This window comes from Hyaena hyaena, unplaced genomic scaffold (genome assembly GCF_003009895.1).
Source record: "Hyaena hyaena isolate Hyena2069 unplaced genomic scaffold, ASM300989v1 scaffold_227, whole genome shotgun sequence".
Taxonomy (NCBI): Eukaryota; Metazoa; Chordata; class Mammalia; order Carnivora; family Hyaenidae; genus Hyaena; species Hyaena hyaena.
The window spans coordinates 1,910,124-1,930,459 of record NW_024080859.1 but is presented as its reverse complement, the minus strand read 5'-3'; the positions used below and the strand labels follow the sequence as shown (position 1 = coordinate 1,930,459).

At 46.5% G+C, this 20,336-nt stretch overlaps 1 protein-coding gene and 1 pseudogene across 1 annotated transcript; both read right to left on the bottom strand.

Annotated features, from left to right (window-relative positions):
• Positions 1–9,017: 9,017 nt before the first annotated feature.
• LOC120239236 (olfactory receptor 10H1-like) lies at positions 9,018–9,977 on the bottom strand. Its single transcript, XM_039243423.1, has one exon. It carries the CDS (start codon positions 9,975–9,977, stop codon positions 9,018–9,020), a length of 960 nt encoding a protein of 319 aa, XP_039099354.1.
• A 9,390-nt stretch (positions 9,978–19,367) lies between these two features.
• LOC120239155 lies at positions 19,368–20,336 on the bottom strand (annotated as a pseudogene).

The following is a 20,336-nucleotide window of genomic DNA, read 5'->3' as shown; positions in this document are numbered from 1 at the left end:
CAACTTGACAATAAATTATGGTAAAAAAATAAAATAAATGACAAAAGATTAAAAAAACTTGATCCTTGGACTTCACGAGTGTCCTTTCTGACTGGGGATCCTATCTCGTATGAGTGCCTTATGTACACTCTGCACACAGGTGACTCCCAAATTCTTATCTTTATCCCTATCCAATTGCCTACTCAGATATCTCTACATGGATATCTCTTAGATGTTTCCATTGCCATTATCATTTTCTCTGTCTCTCCTTTCCCACCACCCCTTTCTTACACACACACACACGCGTGCGCGCGCATGCACACACATGCACACACACACGCGCACACACACACACTTCTTCCACAGTCTTTCTTATCTCAGAACACAGCAACACGATCTCAATTCCTTGAAGACATTTCTGCTCAAAAGTCATAGAGCCCTTCTGTAACCACACTGCACAAAATAGATATACCCCTGGCCATGTCCTATGTCTCTTGATCTTCATTACTGGTCTGACATGTGTTTATTACAGCTTGGCACATATCTGCTTATTAGATATTGTCTGTCTCTGTCCACTAGAATGTTGTTTGAGGTCATCAGGGACTCTTGGTCCATTTTGCAAACTGCTATATTCCTATACAGCATATGTAAGTTCTCAAATATTTGTTGAATAAGTTAATTCAAAATAATAATGGCAAATGAACATATAACTGTGAGGTACAGTTTTTGTCTGTCCAATAAGATAGACAAAAAATTTTTCAAGTTTATTAACGCTGTTGGAGTGGGTGTGGAGAAATTGGCTGTCATACATTGTTGTTTGAGCTTAGGCTGGCCACTTCCCCTCTCTGAGCCTGTGCTGAAGGAATGTAACAGCACCTACCTTCTAAGACAGATGTAAGATTGAAATAAGGCAATGCTTATAAAGAGTTTAGCATGGTGCCTGGCACATGGATATCCACAGGAGTTAGGATGACATTATAATTCCAAGTTTTGCTTGATAAACTTGGGATCAAAGGGAGAGGTGTTAGTTGAACCAATGACCAACTGGAGCCATCTAATCCGATGTGTCCATTTTGGTTATCAATGCTGCAGAAGGAGTAGGACCTCAGTGGAGAGGATTGGGATCACCAGCAGAGGGCACCATTGGGAGAAAGGTGCTCCAGCTAAGCTTCCTGACCTAGCCTTTTTCTCCCAGGATCCTCTTCTCCTCCTCTCTGTGGCTCCTAGCCTTCATGAATGGTCTCCATGACTTATCACCATGGCAACAGCTAATGGGACTGGAGATGGGTGACACCTGGCTCTCTCAAGAGATAAACAGATGCTCTGAATTGCAGAGAGGGCTGTGCAGTGGTGGGGTGATGAAGCAAAGTGGTGTGGGCTGAATTACATCCCATTTCTTGGCCTCAGTTTCCCACCATTAAAATGGGTTTATTAATAATGTAGTCACTTGTTAGGATTGTTCTGAGAATTAAATAACATCATGTATGTAGGGTGACTGACGGTGTCTGGCATGAGATTGCACTTAATACTAGCTTTTTAAGATTTTCAGCTTTCAAATGTGTCTCAAATCCTAGTTTTGGGAGCACAGAGATGGGTCCATTGCTATTTCCTGTCTTTGATATTTCCTGTTTCTACATGCTTGGTGGAACAACACAGAAATATCAGAGATCTCACCAAAACACAGACCTAAGACTAAGGGCCACCAAAGGGGCATGACTCTCATCAGTGCCCGCCAGAGGATGCTTGGAAGTTTCTGGAGAATTTTTTGGTTGTTACAGCTGAAGGAGGGAGACATGTGTTGCAATATCTAGTGAGGGAAGGCCAGGGATGCTGTTCAACACCTCACAATGTATAGAACAGATCCTATCACAACGAATGAGCCATCCCCAAATGTCAGTAGTGCCAAGGATGACAAATCCTATTGTGTTTATTCAACAAACATTTATTGAGCACCTACTGTTTGACAGGCAATTTTTTAGATGCCGCTAGGGATACAATGTTAAACTCATTAGACATGACCCCTGATTTCACTGCTTGTACCTCAGAGAGAAGATGTGGATATTAAACAAATAATCAGCCTAATGAACACATATGATAAACTTGATAAATGCTATGAGTTGCTATGATAGGAGTTGCTCATAATAGGGGTGGTAATTCAGGATGGCGAAGTCAGAAAATGCTTCCCTGAGGAGGTGGCATTTAAAGCCAGACCTATGGATGTATAGGACTAGGGAAAGGGTGTTTCAGGTAGAAGCCACAGCCTGTGCAAACTTCCTGAGGTCTGAGCATGCTTGGTTTATTACAGAACAGGTGGGGAGCTCGTGGGGCAGGAAAGCTGGGGAGGGAGGGCTGGGGGATAAAGCTGGAGATGGAGCAGTGACCCAACCACACTACTTTGTAATGTATCTCAAGAGTATATAAACAAACTGGTGATTTTTCAGGTTTTCCCTTTAGAAAGATCCCTACAGCCTCTGGACAGAGATAGTCTGGGAGGTTGGGGGTAAGGGAGGAGGTAAAACATCCCTGAGGAGGGAACTGGCAAGGGCAAGGGGGTCAAGGTCAACATTGGGGAAAAACAGAACAAGAGAAGTTAAGGCAGCAAATTGCAACTCTCAAGCTGGCCTTGTTCTCCAGAAATTAGCACTGGAACACTTGGTGGCTCTAATTAGTGCAGGGAGAGGGGTCCCCTAAAGTCTGGAGATCTCACTATCAACAGCCCTTCTCAGTGCTCCTGGCCTTTTAATCACCTCTCTGGGCTCTGTCTATGCCTTAGGGATACCAAAGAATGTGACACAAAGGGGACCATTAGCAAGGAAAGGCAAGCAGCTAGGAATGAAGGGGTGGGGGAACTTGAGAAAGGGGAACCTGAATAATGGCGGGGAGGTAGGACACTTCCCCTGGGTGTGGGGGTGGGGTCCTGGCCAACACTAATGAGCTGGGGGCCTGGCTCTCTCCGCTGGTGTGAAGAGTCTTAACCTAAGACCCTGTTGTGTTTACACTGACTTTTTGGCACATATTCGTATCTCTATTTTTATTATCAGATAAGTTAATTATGACTTCTATTTTTTGTTCTTTTTCAGGGAAAACAAATGCAAGGTTATTTGGGGGGACAAGTAAGGGGAGTCTAGCAAGGCAGGAACTAGGGTCAAGCAAGTGAGGCATTCGCCTTGACCACCAAATTTAAGGGGACACCAAAGAATTCAGTACTCAAGATAAATCATATTTTGGGTCTCAGCTGAGTGTCTGACTCTTGATTTCAGCTCAGGTCATGATCTAGCCCCACATTAGGCTCTGTGCTGATAGTGTGGAGCCTGTTTAGGATTCTCTCTCTCTCTCTTTCTCTCTCCCTCTCTCTGCCCCTCCCCTACTTGTGCTCACTCTCTCAAAATAAACTTAAAAAAGATAAATCCTATTTAATGCAATATTTTTAAAACCAAAATTAATGCACAAAATGTATGATGAACAGCGCATCAACATTTAAAATAAAGATGGGTTGCAACACTGAGCTTTCATAGCCCTGCCTCACATATCTTGTCCTGGCCCAGCCCTTGGGGTCTAGAATATATCACTTACAGAAATAACATACATTCACTAAGTTCAATTTCCTTGGTTGTTTTAAATTTTCAAAACAACTAATACTAAATCTAAGGAATTAAAAGCATGGTTTATTTACGTTTCAGAGCCACTGACATTCGTCAATCCAACTAGAGCAAGTTGGTTTTTTTCCTCTGATGACCACAGGGAACCACACTGATAGTTCCTGGATATAATCCAGAAGCCATGTTTGCCATCAATTTTTTCTTTCTTCTTCTTCTTCTTCTTTTTTTTTTTTTTTTACAAATAGTTTATTGTCAAGTTGGTTTCCATATAACACCCAGTGCTCATCCCCACAAGTGCNTTTTTTTTTACAAATAGTTTATTGTCAAGTTGGTTTCCATATAACACCCAGTGCTCATCCCCACAAGTGCCCCCCTCCATGCCCATCTCTCCCCCCCCCCCCCCCATCAGTCCTCAGGTTGTTCTCAGCATTCAAGAGTCTCTTATGGTTTGCCTCTCTCCCTCTCCCCCACTATTTCCCCCCTTCTTCTCCCCCTTGGTCCTCAGTTAATTTCCTCCTAATCCTCCTATACGTGCAATCATGTGGTATTTGTCCTTCTCTGCCTGACTTATTTCGCTCAGCATAACACCCTCAACTCTTTCAAATTCACAGTCTCTTACCTGTTTCCCAGGTCAACCTGTATATTCCAAGATGTCTCTGGATCTGTAACCAGCTAAGGAGCAGTGGCTATACCCCAAGACTTACGCTGACCACTTAAACATACCTCTTAAAGGGCAACTCTAGGAAGTTGTGGGTCTTACCATCTGGACTCTTTCTCATTTTGTAAGGGAGGCAAAGGATGTCACCAAATATTGCTAATCAACTGTCTTGACTCTTCTCAATATAACCCAGGAATCTGGCTTCAAAAGGGGTCAGCGTTTTTTTAGAGCAAATGATTTCGTGTTTGAACATAACAGTATTTTGCATATTAATACATCTACTAATGAAAACATAGAAATGCTACAGCCAGTTTTGTCCAGCTTATGATATGTCTCTCTGATCCTCTCATGGTGGGTGTTTCTTCCTAATCCCTGAGAAACAGTGTATCTTCAGTTCTGGCTCATTGCACCAGTGCTTGCTACAGTTTGTCCCTTCTTTCCAATCCACAATTTCATTTCTTCTTGGAACACACTGACTTCCTCTTCTTGCAATTCCTGAGAAATGTATGCTTCTGATCCCAAGTTCCAACATAAAGAGTTCTAGTTTTTCCACTTCAAGGGCAAGACCTTTAACTAACAGATTTAATCTCTTTATAGCTCCGTTTCTTCATCTTCAAAATGGAGCTAATAATATTATCTTCTTTGTAAAGTAAAAGAACCCATGTGTGTTAAATCATTTAAGATTATACCTATCACTGGGGTGCTTGGGTGGCTCAGTTGGTTGAGCATCTGACTCTCGATTTCAGGTCAGGTCATGATTCCATAGTCAACGGATTGAGCCCCGCATCAGGCTCTGAACTGAGCATGGAGGCTGCTTAAGATTCTTTCTCTCTTTCCCTCTGCCTCTCTCTCTCTCTTTTTCTCAAATAAATAAAATTAAATTTTTTATTTATTTTTTTTTAAATTTTTTTTTTAATGTTTTATTTATTTCTAGGAGAGAGAGAGACAGCGTGAGCAGGGGAGGGTCAGAGAGAGAGGGAGTCACAGACTCTGAAACAGGCTCCAGGCTCTGAGCTGGCAGTCAGCACAGAGCCCGATGCGGGGCTCGAACCCACGAACCGCGAGATCATGACCTAAGCGAAAGTCGGACGCTTAACTGACTAAGCCACCCAGGCGCCCCAAAATTAAATTTTTTAAAAAAGACTATACCTGAGGAACCTCCACACTGTTTTCCAGAGGGGCTGTACCAGTTTACATCCCCACCAACAGTGTAGGAGGGTGCCCGTTTCTCCACATCCTCGCCAGCATCTAGAGTTCTCTGATTTGCTCATTTTAGCCACTCTGACTGGTGTGAGGTGGTATCTCAGTGTGGTTTTGATTTGTATTTCCCTGATGAGGAGAGATGCTGAGCATCGTTTCATGTGTCTGTTGGCCATCTGGATGTCCTCTTTGGAGAAGTGTCTGTTCATGTCTTCTGCCCATTTCTTCACTGGGTTGTTTGTTTTTCGGGCGTGTAGTTTGGTGAGTTCCTTATAGATTCTGGATATTAACCCTTTATCTGATATGTCATTTGCAACTATCTTTTCCCATTCCGTTGGTTGCCTATTAATTTTCTGGGTTGTTTCCTTGGCTGTGCAGAAGCTTTTAATCTTGATGAGGTCCCAACAGTTTATTTTTGCTCTTGATTCCCTTGCTTTTGGGGATGTGTCAAGTAAGAAGTTGCTGCGGTGGAGGTCAAGGAGGTTGTTTCCTGCTTTCTCCTCTAGGGTGTTGATAGTTTCCTGTCTCACGTTCAGGTCCTTTATCCATTTTGAGTTGATTTTTGTGCATGGTGTGAGAAAATGATCTAGTTTCATTCTTCTGCATGTTGCTGTCCAATTCTCCCAACACCATCTGTTAAAAAGGCTGTCTTTTTTCCATTGGATATTCTTTCCTGCTTTGTCAAAGATCAGTTGGCTGTATACTTTTGGGTCCACTTCTGAGTTCTGAATTCTGTTCCATTGGTCTATGTGTCTGTTTTTGTGCCAGTACCATACAGTCAGGCAGAGAAGGACAAATATTATATGTTTGCACGTATAGGAGGATTAGGAGGAACTTGACGGAGGAACAAGGGGGAGAAGAAGGGCGGAAATGGTGGGGGAAAGGGAGAGAGGCAAACCATGAGAGACTCTTGAATGCTGACAAAAACTGAGGACTGATGGATGTGGGGGGGAGGGGGGATGGGCATGGAGGAGGGCACTTGTGGGGATGAGCACTGAGTGTTATGTGGAAACTAATTTGACAATAAACTATTTGTAAAAAAAAAAAAAAAAGAATGTTCAGTCCTCAAAACTAAAAAAAAAAAAAAGACTATACCTATCAGGGAAATACTAGAATGACTATGATCAAAAAGTTAGATATGTTAGTGTTGGTGAGCACATGGAAAAATGAGCCTGCATGGACTGCTGGTGGGGATGTAAAATGGAGCAGCCACTTTGGAAAGCAGTCTAGCAATTCTCCAAATGATTAAACATAGAGTTACCATATAACCCCTCAATTCCACTCTTAGGTATATACCTCCCAAATGAAAATGTATGTCCACATAAAAACTTGCACATGAATGTTTACAGCAGCATTACTCATCATAGCCAGAAGTTAGAAGCAACTCAAATATCTATCAACAGATGAATGGATAAATTAAGTGTGGTCTATTGAAACAATAGATTATTATTCAGTCATAAAAAAGAATGAAATACTGATACATGCTACCATGTGGGTAAACCTTGAAAACATTATGCCGAGTAAAGACAAACACAAGAGGATAAATATTGTATGACTTATATATATGATTTATATAAAATGTTTAGAACAGGCAAATCAATAAAGACAGTGGATTAGGGCTGCTTAGGGCTGGAGGGAAGAGAGGAAAGAGATAACAGTTAAATGCTCTAAGGTTTTATTTGGAGGTGATGAAAATGTTCTAAATTGACTGTTTTGGATTACACATATCTTTAAATGGGTGAATTATACGGTTTTGAATCATATCTCAATAGAACTGTTTTGTTAAAACCTTACCTAGCTAATGATAAATGCTCTCCCCCACCCCCACCAAAATGGGGGAAAATGGAAGCTGTTATCAGTATAACTATTAACAAGGAAGGAAGAAAGAAAGCAAGGAAGGGGGAAAGAAAGAGAAAGAAAGAAAGAAAGAAAGAAAGAAAGAAAGAAAGAAAGAAAGAAAGAAAGAAAGAAAGAAAGAAAGGAAGGAAGGAAGGAAGGAAGGAAGGAAGGAAGAAAAAGGAAGGAAGGAAGGGAGAGAGGAAGGAAGGAAGGAGGAAAGAAGAAAGGAAGGAAAGAAGAAAAATGGGAGGGAGAGAGGGAAGGAGAGAGATAGAAGAGAGAGAGAAAGAAAGAAAGGAAGGAAGGAAGGAAGCAAGGAAGGGGGAAAGAGAAAGAAAGAAAGAAAGAAAGAAAGAAAGAAAGAAAGAAAGAAAGAAAGAAAGAAAGAAAGAAAGAAAGAAAGTTGATTATTTTCCCCCCAACTCACATATCTGGTTTTATCTCTGAGCTAAAGATTCTGTAGAGCAGTCATTCCCAAAGTGTCATCCTCAGACCCACAGCCCCAGCACCTGAGAGCTTGTTAGATATACAAATTCTAGAGTCCTACCCTGACCTGTTGAATCAGAGAGTGGGCCCTGTGACCTAAGCAGCCCTCCAGCTGACTGTGATGTGCCCCACTTTGTAGCCCCACCGCCACAGAGGACTGACTGGGCTGACGGCATACCGCATCCCCGCACCTCTCCGGTTTCATGAACCTGGCAAGTGGGAGCTTCACTGTGCCCATTTCCTCATTTAAAAAAGAAGTACAGCTTAAAAGTGCTGCCTGACTCTGCCTGAGCGTCTCCCTTGAAGCAAGACCCAGCCTGTGGATGCCTTCCCCAATATATCTGCGTACACAACATGTCAAAGAGAAATGGATTCTTATTAGGATTTCAAGGGAGTCACGGAAGGGGGAGCTATATCAACACTTTACGAGAACCTCACAAACCTTGTAAAATGCCCACTTACATGCCTGCTCTTTCCTCAAACTTTTTCACCAGTCACTGAGCCCATCACCTCCCTTATGTCCTGGTCAACGGCCAGCAACTGCTTCTTCTCCCTGTCCTGACCCTTTCCCACAGCCCAGCCCCCACTTCCTTACCCTCTCCCAAGCTTCCCCCCATCTGGCAACACATCGTTTTTCTCCCAAGAAGAAATTCAGATCCCTCCTCTTTCTTTCTCCTCAGCCAGTCATTCGGCTCAGCCAATGAAGGCAAATGATAAGAGGAGACACCTTTCCTCCAAAAAAATGTGAATACTTAAAAGGAACAATCATTTTATTTATCAAAAATGCTTTCTTTTCTTCAACATGGTATTCAGAATGACAGCAATGATGTGTCTGAGGCAGAGAACATGATGTTTGGTACACAGCAGGTGCCCAATCACAGTTTACGCATTTTGGGCAGAGCAAGCATCTTTCATTTACACATTCATGATAAACCGTGTTCACAGGCTCCCTAACACAGCAATGTGGGCACCCCCTCCTCCATGCCACTACCAGGCACAGACACCTGGAGGAAGGTGACATACAAGGTCAATATTGGGGAGGTCGAGACCTCAGTGAATCCAGGAGGAAAAAGGTCAACCAGACTGAGGGAAAGGAGAGAACACACACATCTAGAATTCAGAGTACTTGCAAAGTGGGGAGGTGGGGGAATTCCCACACAAGAATCATCACCAATGAAGTATAATCATTCCTGTTTTACAGATGGAAGCCTGAAGATGTCTCTACCTGACACATCATTGTCACAAAAGGAGCCACTTCAGGAGCTCTGAGGATAGAGTTTGCTGAGGAAGGTCTTCTTCGTGGCGGTCTTCAGTTCCTTATTCCTGAGGCTGAAGATGATGGGGCTGAGGAAGGGCGTGAGGACCGTGTAGGTGATGCCCATCAGGGTGTCTCCTTCCAGAGACTGGGGACCCTTGAGCTTGAGGTAGACGACAGAGGCAAAGCCGTAGTGCACAATGACCACAGTGAGGTGGGACGCACAGGTGGAGAAGGCCTTGTGCCGGCCCTCAGCTGAGGGGATCTTCAAGATGGCAGCCACGATGAAGACGTAGGAGAGAAGGATGAAGAGACAGCAGCCCAGCAGGGCGGTGATGCACACCAGCCCCACGCCCAGGGCCACGGCGGGCACATCGGTTCCACAGGCCAGCTTCACCATAGGCGGCACGTGGCAGAAGAAATGGTGGATCTCACTGGGTCCACAGAAGGTGAGGTGGAAAACAGCTGTAGTCACCACGAGCCCCATGACCGAGCCACCTGCCCAGGACCAGGCCACCAGGCAGGCACAGCCACGGGGGCTCATGAGCACATTGTAGCGCAGGGGGTGGCAGATGGCCACGTAGCGGTCGTAGCCCATGACGGTGAGCAGGCAGGAGTGGGTGAAGCCGAACATGAAGGAGAAGAACATCTGGCTGGCACAGGCCGCCCAGGCGATGGCGTGGCGGGCGGAGAGCAGGTCGACCAGCAGGCGCGGGGTGATGGCCAAGGTGTAGAGGATCTCGGAGGTGGACAGGGCGCACAGGAAGAGGTACATGGGCGTGTGCAGGCCGCGCTCGCTCCACACGGTGGCCGTGATGAGCAGGTTGCCCAGGAGGGTGAACAGGTACATGAGCAGGTAAAGCAGGAAGAAGGCGGGCAGGAGATGGCGCGGGAAGGTGGAGAAGCCCACGAGGACGAATTCAGTCACGAAGCTGTGGTTTCGGCCCAGCGTGGCGGCCATCCCTGGATGGGGAGAGAGCGAGGGTGGCCGGGTGGGCGGGAGCCCCGGGTGTGCACGAGCTCTGGGTGTGTGCTGAGCCCGGCCTGGGAGAACTTCCCGGAGGAGGCGCCCCCCAGCCCCGCAGGCTATGGCTGGTCCCTCGGCCACACTCTGCTCATGAGGACGATCAGCGCCCCTCGGAGCTGCCCGGGGTCACGGGAAGATCATGTGCCTCAAGTGCTTTGCGCAGGCCCTGGTGCATGGTAAGAACCCAGTACACCATGATAATAATAATACTGTTAATAATAACGACGTCTAGTGTTTTTAAATCCCAGTGATAGGAGCCCTGGGCTCACGCCGGGATTGAGTCCCCACTAGCTTGTCAGTGTCTCCAGCCATTTTGCTGATAGAGAATGGAAAAATAAAGAAAAACACAATACAGCAGGCTTCTTTTTTTAAAACAGCGATCATGCTGGGGTCTCCCATAAAACGTTCTGAATCAGAACAGCCTGTGGCTGGTTGGCGGTCCACATTTGAAAGGACAGCGCAAACCTCGCCATCACCACATCCTGCAGGCTGCACCTCCTCAAACTTGAACTTGTCTGCAAGGCTTGGTTAGTATTACAGGGTGCTTTTCTCTCTTTTTAGACAAAATTCTACCATGGTATCTGCCTAAGTTAAATAAAGTGGAGAAGTTTCTTTCAAACAGTCTGCCAACACCAACCACAACAACATTGGGTTGGTTCCTTAATCTTTTGGAGCCTCAGTTTCCTCCTCCCTAAAAGGAAGTTGATCATAATAATGTCTGGCTGACAATGTTGTAATAAGAGGTAAGATTATATGCTTCATGTACTTATCGTGGGGCATGAAATGGAGTAAACAGGAGAGAAGCTGAGAATGAGGACAGGCATGAATGACCAGAATCAGATTCCCTTAAAATGTAGAAATTTATGGTTCCCTCTCCCCCTCTCTCTCTCATTCTTAGAGAAGAGCAGGTGCATTCCATTCCCAAGTATCAATACGTGAAGACCCAGATATCTGACCATTTTGCAATATAACTGTAAATTAATAAGAAGAGGACCCCTCAACGTTCCCATATATTTAGAATGTAAATGTTGGGTTGAACCATTCGACAATGCCACAGTAACATATGAGTCATTAATCATCAGGCTAAAAGGAAAATTAAGAAATACTAAGAAGTGGATGATAATGAAAACTTGAAATAACAACTGAATGAAATGGATTGTATCCCGGAATAGACAAAGGATATTAGTGGAGAGCCGAACTGTTGTTTGCTATATAGGGTTATATACTAACGTTTATGACCTGGGTCTGATCATTGTCCTGCCTTCTAAAAGATCCTGGCATTCCGAGGGGTTGGTGGGGGGAGGATGGGAATTTTCTGTATTATTTTTGCAACTTTTTCATCAGTTTACAATTGGTTAATAATAAAACATTACAAACTAAGGTATCATTCAAAGTTGCACAAAACCTGACAGCAATCACCAGGAACACACAGGAACTTGGTAGAGAACAAGGAAACCTCTAGCAGACAGGAAAACGTGACTGGTCATGTACGTAAATGGCTGAAAGGAAAAGACAATATCAGACAGATGTTCATCCTCCCCCATTTCTATATATTCTATGTAATCTTCTCAAAAATATCCAGTTGAATTCTTGAGAAAGAAGACAAATGTATTCCAAAATGTTTATGAAAAATAAAGACCCCTGATAACTGCGTCCGTCTGGACATGAAGACTGACAGGAGGCGGGGGGAGATTGCTGTCTGAGATAAAGAGACATGCTACGGAATCTTGGAAACAAAGCAGTGTAGGGTTAGTGTCCATTTCTTGGTTTCAGCTCAGGTCATGATCTCATGGTTCATGAGTCTGAGCCCTGCATTGGGCTCTGTGCTGATGGTGTGGAGACTGTTTGGGGTTCTCTGGCCCTCCCTCGCTCATTCTTTCTCTCTCAAAATAAATAAACATTGAAAAAATAACAAAACAGCAACAATCTGTGAACACAGTGAGTACAGGCATCCCTGTCCACTTTTAAAGCGGTAAGACTTAGAAATCTGGATCTGCCCTGTGCTGGCCCAGATGTGAGATCAGTGGACTATAGGCATTCTCACGGGTACCTGGTGGTTCATGGCCACATTAAGGGGAAACTTACCCAAAGTCCCACAAACACTTCTCCCAGGTCTCCATCTGAAACTCTCACACAGTTCAGTGAGGGGATGTGGTCAAGCCATTCATGGCAGCATTGTCTGTGATGGCAGAGATTGGGGGCAGTCTGAGCCCCCCCCCCAATCTGAGGGCTTGGACAAGTAACATGTGGTGAACTATGAGCTCTAAACAACATGTGGGAAAAAGCAAACCTGACAGCCACAGAGCAACATGGATGGCTCTGTAACCATAGCTCTGGTTAAATATAGAAAAAGATACATATGTATTCATATTCATATCTGTATCGCTGATCCATATGTATCTCAATGATACATACTTATATACTCATGATACATAATGTGTCATTTACATCTATCACTTACATTTGATGACAAGGCTTCAAATACTTACCCTGGGGCAGGGCTCACCCCGTAACACAGCACTACGTCCACCTCCCTCACCCCACCCCCACAAGATTGTCACCAAATGTCATCTAAGACCCACATCAGCCAATGCTTCCAGGACCCAGGACCCCACCTGGAAAACGGACGATAGGGCTGAGTGTCAGGATGGGGCCTCTCATACAGCAAAGAAGCATTGGGGGGCTGCTGGGGGCCCGGGGTGGCCCAGAAATCCTGGGGCATCAGATTCAACACCTGGCCTTCATCCGTCAGCCACCATCCCTGGCCCCCACTCCCGGCCTCTCCGTGCCATGGTCTAGCCCCGGCTCTGGTCTCATGCTCTGCCTGCTGGTGCACTGTGCCTGCCGGCCTCCCCTGTGGACTCCACCCTCATCCGGCTGCCAGACTCCATCCTCTGACATAGGTACACCTTGTGGAGTCATGCCAACCCGGGGTCCGACCCTGGGCCTCACCACGTGTTGGGATAACACCAGAGAGCAGGCCTCATAGGCTCCCTGCGGGGATTTGATGTCAAGTGGCCAGCACAGAGAAGGCTCTTGGGGAATGTTAGCTGGCACTGTTGTCATTTCTTTATGTCATTAACGGGCTGGTTGTCACTCATCTTTCTCTTCCGGGTGATGCATATTGGTGCCAACCTGTGTTCCAGGGTAATCTCTCCCCTGCACCATGAGTGCCCCTACTCAGCACCTAGTCCCGTTCCCTTGGGGAGCCCACCCTTCCTCTCTCCTGGCTACAAACAGGCTCCTAGGCATGCGCTTTGGAATCTACAAATAGTACCATAAAAAGGGGGTCTTTCTTAGCTCCACGTCTCTCTCTGGCACTTGTTCCATGTCACCCTCCCCAGAAGAGCCTCTCTGTAGTACACTGCAAGGGGAGGGGTCCCCAAGTCACCTGTATAGGTCTGGACTTAAAGGAGAGAGGCCAAAGCCACATCCCAGCTCTGGCTTCTCAGCCAGAACGCCAAGCCAGGGCACAGGTAGGCTGCCCCCCCACCCCAATCCTGCTCCTGTGCCCTTCCACCTCCAGGGGACACTATCGAACCCACTCTACTCTCTCTGCTTCTGCATCTCTGTCAGAAACTCAAGACTGTGCTCACAGGAGCATTAGCAGACAGAGCTGACGCCGACGCACTTGTACGTGGGTTCTGAAATACACGCCGGCAGCGGAACCCAGCAAACACTCAGCCGGGAACAGAGACCCTGTTGCTGGCTCTGCATCCATCTACTGAGCACTACTAGCCAGTGCCCGGAGCTTGTCTGGGATCAGGATAAGCCAGGAACACACAGACGCTGTGTTGGGTTGAATAGCGTTCCCCTCAAAGTCACATCCACTGGAATCTCAGAATGTGACCTTATTTGGAAATAGGGTTTTGGCAGATGTAATCAAGGTAAGGATCAAGGTGAGATCATACTGGATAAAGGTGAGCCCTAAATCCAGTGACTGGTGTCCTCACAGGAATAGGAGGGAGCACACAGAGGGAGGTGGCTGTGTCAAGACAGAGGCAGACAGTGGGGTGATACAAACCACAGGCAAGGAGCTGCTGGGGCCACCAGAAGCCGGAAGAGGCCAGGGAAGCTTCTCCCCTGGAGTGTCTGGAGGGAGCATGGCCCTCTGCACACCTTGGTTTTGGATTCTAGCCTCCAGAACTGTGAGGACAAATTTCTGGTGTTTAAAGCCACCTGTTTGTGGTCCTTTGTCACAGCAGCCCCAGGAAATGGAGACAGGCAAACGCAGGTGCACATATACAGATGGTGCTCACAGAAGCAGGCACCGTGCTGCAGAAATGAGCACACATGCACGGTGACAAGCCCAGGGTCCACCCTTCTGGCTCAACCTGGTGCAGACACCACTTCCTGCCTGGGAACGGACCCGGCATCCCGGACTGCTGTGGGTCCAGGCTTTGGGGAAAGGAGGCGGCGTGGGCTGTAGATGGATCGGTGTGGGACCCGGTTGCGGGGGCCATAACCCCTGCCCCATCCCACTCCCCGACCCCTTCCTCCAGCCAGAGCCTCCCTCTGCTCTGGCTTTCTGTGGTGCCCACACTTTCCCCCTTCAGCTCCCCCTTACTTGCCACCTGTTCCTGGGAAACGTGGCTGGAAACAGAGTTTCTCTTGCCTGGCTCGAAGACTGTCCGCCTGGCCTGGGGCCCCCCTCCTGCTCCTCCGTGATCAGGGCTGGAGCCCTATCACTGCAGGCGCCTCCCCTGAGGCAGGTTCCCTGGGTGCCTCTCCCCTGAGCCTGGGATGCACGTCCAAGGAGGCGGCTGGGGCCCTGGGAATGCCCCCTCCTCTCTGGACATTTCTCTCTCTCCTTCCTCTCTCCCTCCCTCCTGCTCTCTCTCTTCTTTCCTTCTAGTCATTCCTCCCTCCTCTCATCGTCTCTCCCTTCTTCATCCATCCATCATATCCTCACCGAGCTGTAACTAAGGACCCGGTCTGAATCCCGGGACCCCAAAACAACACTGCTGCAACCTGACACTGAAAGGGCCCTCAGTGTCCTCAGTGTGGGGAGAGCTGGATGCAGACGTGTTACATTTTATATAAAGGAACAACACAATTATGGTATATTATAATATATAATATATTGTAATTGCTCTAGAACATTATTCTCACTAAATTGAGTTTTTTAGTCAATTAACAAATATGTAGTAAACTTCTACCATGTGCCAAGTAGGCTTTTCCTTTTTTTTTTTTTTTAAAGAAACAAAAAATGTTTTATTCTGGAAGTGAAATATCTTCTAGAGAGTATAGATTATTTTAAAACTTTTTTAAAAAATATTTTTATTTATTTCTAGGAGAGGGAGAGAGAGAGAGCGTGAGCAGGGGAGGGTCAGAGAGAGAGGGAGTCACAGACTGAAACAGGCTCCAGGCTCCGAGCTGGCAGTCAGCACAGAGCCCGACGCGGGGCTCGAACCCACGAACCGCGAGATCATGACCTAAGCGAAAGTCGGACGCTTAACCGACTAAGCCACCCAGGCGCCCCTATTTTAAACTTTTTAACCTTTGTTTATGTTCAACCAAATGAGAAAAGAAGATTAGCCAAAATGTCAATGTAGCCATTTTTCAGTCTTCTATTACTTTTCCTGTTTATATCTACAAACACACCGGTGTATACCATACAGTAGAAAAATTAAATTTTCGGGGCGCCTGGGTGGCTTAGTCGGTTAAGCGTCCGGCTTTCGCTTAGGTCATGATCTCGTGGTTCGTGGGTTCGAGCCCTGCGTCGGGCTCTGTGCTGACTGCCAGCTCAGAGCCTGGAGCCTATTTCAGAGTCTGTATCTCCCTCTCTCTCTCTGACCCTCCCCTGCTCATGCTGTCTCTCTCTCTCCTGGAAATAAATAAAAATATTTAAAAAATTTTAAAAAAAAAGAAAAATTAAATTTTCAGCTCAAATAGGCTTTTCCTTTTGATAGTGACTTCAAAAGTTTTTGTAGTTGTTAAAATTAGTGCCCACAAGGAAAGGCATTACAATTTGTAAACTAAATTATACATTTTGTATCTCATTAGCTTAGTAGCTAAAAGACTTCTGTTACAGTACCAAGGGAAAATGTTATATGGATGATGACGTGGTACATTTAAAAAAATAGCAACAAGCAGTATTATGATGAATTCAAAACATACTGTAACATTATTCCATCTGACATGTGTTCTATACACATATGTATATGTACACACATGTATGTATACACATCCATCCTAATGGTTCTGTTTTTCTAGGGAACCTTGACTGGTACAAAATCCTTAAAAGAAAAAGAGGCCTGGGGCGCCTGGGTGGCTAAGTCGGTTAAGCGTCCGACTTCGGCTCAGGTCATGACCTCACAGTTCGTGGGTTCGAGCCCCGCGTCAGGCTGTGCTGACAGCTCAGAGCCTGGAGCCTGCTTCAGATTCTGTGTCTCCCTCTCTCTCTGCCCCTCTCCTGCTCACTCTGTCTCTCTCTCTCTCTCAGAAATAAATAAAAAACATTAAAAAAAGAAAAAGGAATTATTTAAAAAAGAACAAGAGGCCTTATAAAAGTGTCCCTTTTCCACTTAAAGAGATGAGACCCAGAGCTCAGGATCCCTGGTGGTTTGTCCTTTGTGTAAGTATTTCCCCCAGTTCAGCCGCTGCAACTCAGCATCTCTCTGAAGATGTGCCTGTTTCTGTATCTTTATTATAACGCAGAGACCCCAGCACACAGGAGGGCAAGCATCTCTTCCGGGACACAGAGTCCACGTCGGACACGAAGATGGTCCTGGTGCTGCCAGCTCCTGGTCCGGTAATGTTGGCTGAGGGCACAGCACATGCCAACCCCGGTGCTGGGCCCCTGCAGGTACACGGTCAGCTGTGTCCTCACAACACACCCGAGGCCTTTTGTCAGTGAGCACACCCTGCAGCTGGGCTGTCGGGACTCCTCCACCTTTGCTGCAGACTTCCAAGGACCCTTGGCACCTCTCAGGGGCCGTCTCAGTGCCCCGAGTCTTCTCCGTAAAGAAGAATGGCCTGACAGCCTGGCTAGAAACTAATGTGTAATGAAACCCAATAACATTAAATGTCAGGATGCCATTTCACTGGTCAGTTTTCTGGGGCTGCTGTAACAAAGCATATAAACCTCGTGCCCTGAGACCACACACTTCTCTCCTCTATGCTGGAGGCCAGAAGCTGAATCAGGGTCACGAGGTGTGAGTCGAGGTGTGAGCAGGGCTGCGTCCTTCAGGGGGGTCAGGGGAGAACCTGGCGCCTGCTTTCCCAGCTTCGAGGGCAGCATGCACCCCCGGCTCATGGTTCCCGCCTCAGCTACTCCAGGTCCTCCTTCCGGTGTCACATCCCCTACTTCCTGTCTCTGGCCCCTGCTACCCGCCCACCCCACCCCCCCCTTGTATAAAGACACTTGCAATTATAGCAGCCCTTCTGGGTGATCAGCGTAATCCCCCTGTCTCAGGTCCTTAACTGCATCTCATCTGCACATTCCCTTTTGCTGGACAAGGGAACACAGCCGCAGGCTCTGGAGCAGCACATCTGAGCAATGGTGGGGGCATCAGTCAGCAACACCGGTAATGAGTAAAATGATGAATGGACCCCCAAAACTTCTGTAGCCGGTTTTCTCAAGGTCTCATTGTCAGTGTTAATGAGGCAAGTGTGTCATGAAGTCCCCTGGAGTCTGTGTTTCCCTCTGTCTGTGTTCAAGGGGTGTGTGCCTAGGGCTGCACCTGCCCCCTTCCCTGAAAGGGGCCTGTTCCTTCTAATGACAGCCTTTCTCCTCCCGGTCAGCACCACACTTCTCTCTGCAGGCACCTGAGAGGCAGGTTCCTGATCACCAACTGCACACACATGCACATTGTAATCGATTCCTCCTTCCTGTCTTCACGGTGCTGTGGTCTGGGACAAATGATCTATCAGATTTGCATTTTCTATGTTTCAAAAACATGAATATGAGTAGATGTGGGTCATATCTAAATACGGAGAGAGAATTTATTTTGAGACTTAGAAGAGTGAATGCATAGGAAACCCTTCCCACAGCATTTGGCAAATGACAGGCACTCTTATGTGACAGCCATCCTTGGATTTATTATTTTTTTCATTAAAAATTTTTTAAAAAAATGTTTTTATTTATTTTTGAGAGACAGAGAGTGAGCAGGGGAGGGGCAGAGAGAGAGAGAGAGAGATCAGGAGACACAGAATCTGAAGCAGGCTCCAGGCTCTGCACTTCAGCACAGAGCCCCACACGGGGCCCAAACTCACGAGCTGTGAGATCATGACCTGAGCTGAAGTCAGATGCTCAACTAACTGAGCCACCCAGGTGCCCCAGGTTCATTATTATAAAATACTTTCTGTCTGCAACTCAAATATCTGACCACAATTTAAGTACAAATTCACACCAATGGAAGTCCCCCCTCCCAGATCTCAGACACATGGTTTCCCCAACCCCAGCATGGGAGTCAGACAGACCTCAAGTTGCATGTGACCTCTTCCTTAACCTGTTGTGTGACTTCCACCAACATTTCTCATCTGCCTAAAGGGGGTACCCATACCCTTGACCTCTCTTTGTGCCATCTTGAGATAACACTGTGCCCTCCAATACATCCCCCAGATTGCTTCAAGTAAAACACAGGAATGAGAAATTGATGTTTTACTAAAAGTATTGTGGGGGAAAAAGGGAGAAATATTTCCATAACATGTCAGATAGCAACATCCTTTAAACATTTTCTGTGTTCTTACCCAAACACTGAATCCTCTCCTCTTTCTCTCTCTGCCTCTATCTCCATTTCTTTCTCTATTTTTCTCCAGTAAACATTCTGACATCCTTCACTCAACCCATTTCAACAAAGAAACCTCCTTAGGGTCTATCCTCTCCAAACACAGCAAGGAACCGTAAACATTCAACCATCTCCATGGAGACAAATATTTAATGTTCTTTGGGCATTTGTTATAATTAGAAGCTAATGCTTATACAACAGTGGACATAGTGTCTGATAAGAAAATCCCTGATAATGAGGCATTTATTATTATGCCTATTTTGGTTTATCCTTATGGTAGAGGAAGATAAATTCCTCCCCTGCTTCTCCATTCAAGAAAAACCATGGGCATTGGTGTTGAGACACATCCATGTGATGCCCCTCACCAGCTCAAAGGCAGGTAACACATTCTTAGAAGAGTTAATGGGATGAAGTTATCACGGTCTTAAACATGAGATCATGGTTACTAGAGCCTATACAAGAGATAGGCAATAAAATCGAGGAAAAGCAAATGCATTGCACGCCTCCAACACAGTATATTTTCATATACTGAATCACTACGAAGTCCTATGGAGACAGACCTTATTATCCCCAGCCATTCTGTCACATTTCCTCACCACCAAATTGGCCGTTGGGGGCTTAGTAGACAGAATTTTCTCCAGAAGCTTTTCTTTATGGCGTTCTTGAGCTCCTTGTTTCTGAGGCTGAAAATGATTGGGCTGAGAAAGGGGGTGAAGACTGTATAGGTGGTGGCCATCAGGGTGTTACTGTCCATAGAATGGGGTCCCTTGGGCTTGAGGTAGATGATGGAGGCAAAACCGTAGTGCACAATGACCACAGTGAGGTGGGACACACACGTGGAGAAGGTCTTGTGTCTGCCCTCTGCAGAGGGGATCCTCAATATGGCGGTCACTATGAAGACATAGGAGAGGACGATGAGGAATAAACAGCCCATCAGAGCTGAGACGCACACCAGGATCACACCCAGGGTGACGGGGAATGTCTCCTTCCCACAGGCCAACTTTAGAAGGGAAAGCACGTGGCAGGCAAAATGGTGGATCACGTTAGACCCACAGAAGGTGAGGTGAAAAACTATCAGGGTCAACATCATCCCCATGATTGAGCCACCAGCCCAGAACCATGACATGAGACGGGCACAGTCACGGTTGCTCATGAGCACATTGTAGCGCAGAGGGTGGCAGATGGCCACGTAGCGGTCGTAGCCCATAATCATGAGCAGGAAGGAGTGTGTGAAGCCGAACGTGAAGGAGAAGAACATCTGGCTGGCACAGGCTGCCCAGGTGATGGTGCGGTGGGTGGAGAGCATGTCAACCAGCATGCGCGGGGTGACGGCAACAGTGAACAGAATCTCTGAGGTGGACAGTGCTCACAGGAAAAGGTACATGGGTGTGTGCAGGCTGCGCTCTCTCCACACGGTGGTCATGATGAGGAGGTTGCCCAGCAGCGTGAACAGGTACATGAGCAGGTATAGCAGGAAGAAGGCGGGCAGGAGATGCCGCGGGAAGGTGGAGAAGCCCACAAGGATGAATTCAGTCACCAGGCTATAGTTCTGACCAGCCAT

Bases quoted from the DNA above. Each gene is read 5' to 3' on its own strand.
- LOC120239236 (XM_039243423.1), bottom strand. From the start codon at position 9,977: ATGGCCGCCACGCTGGGCCGAAACCACAGCTTCGTGACTGAATTCGTC.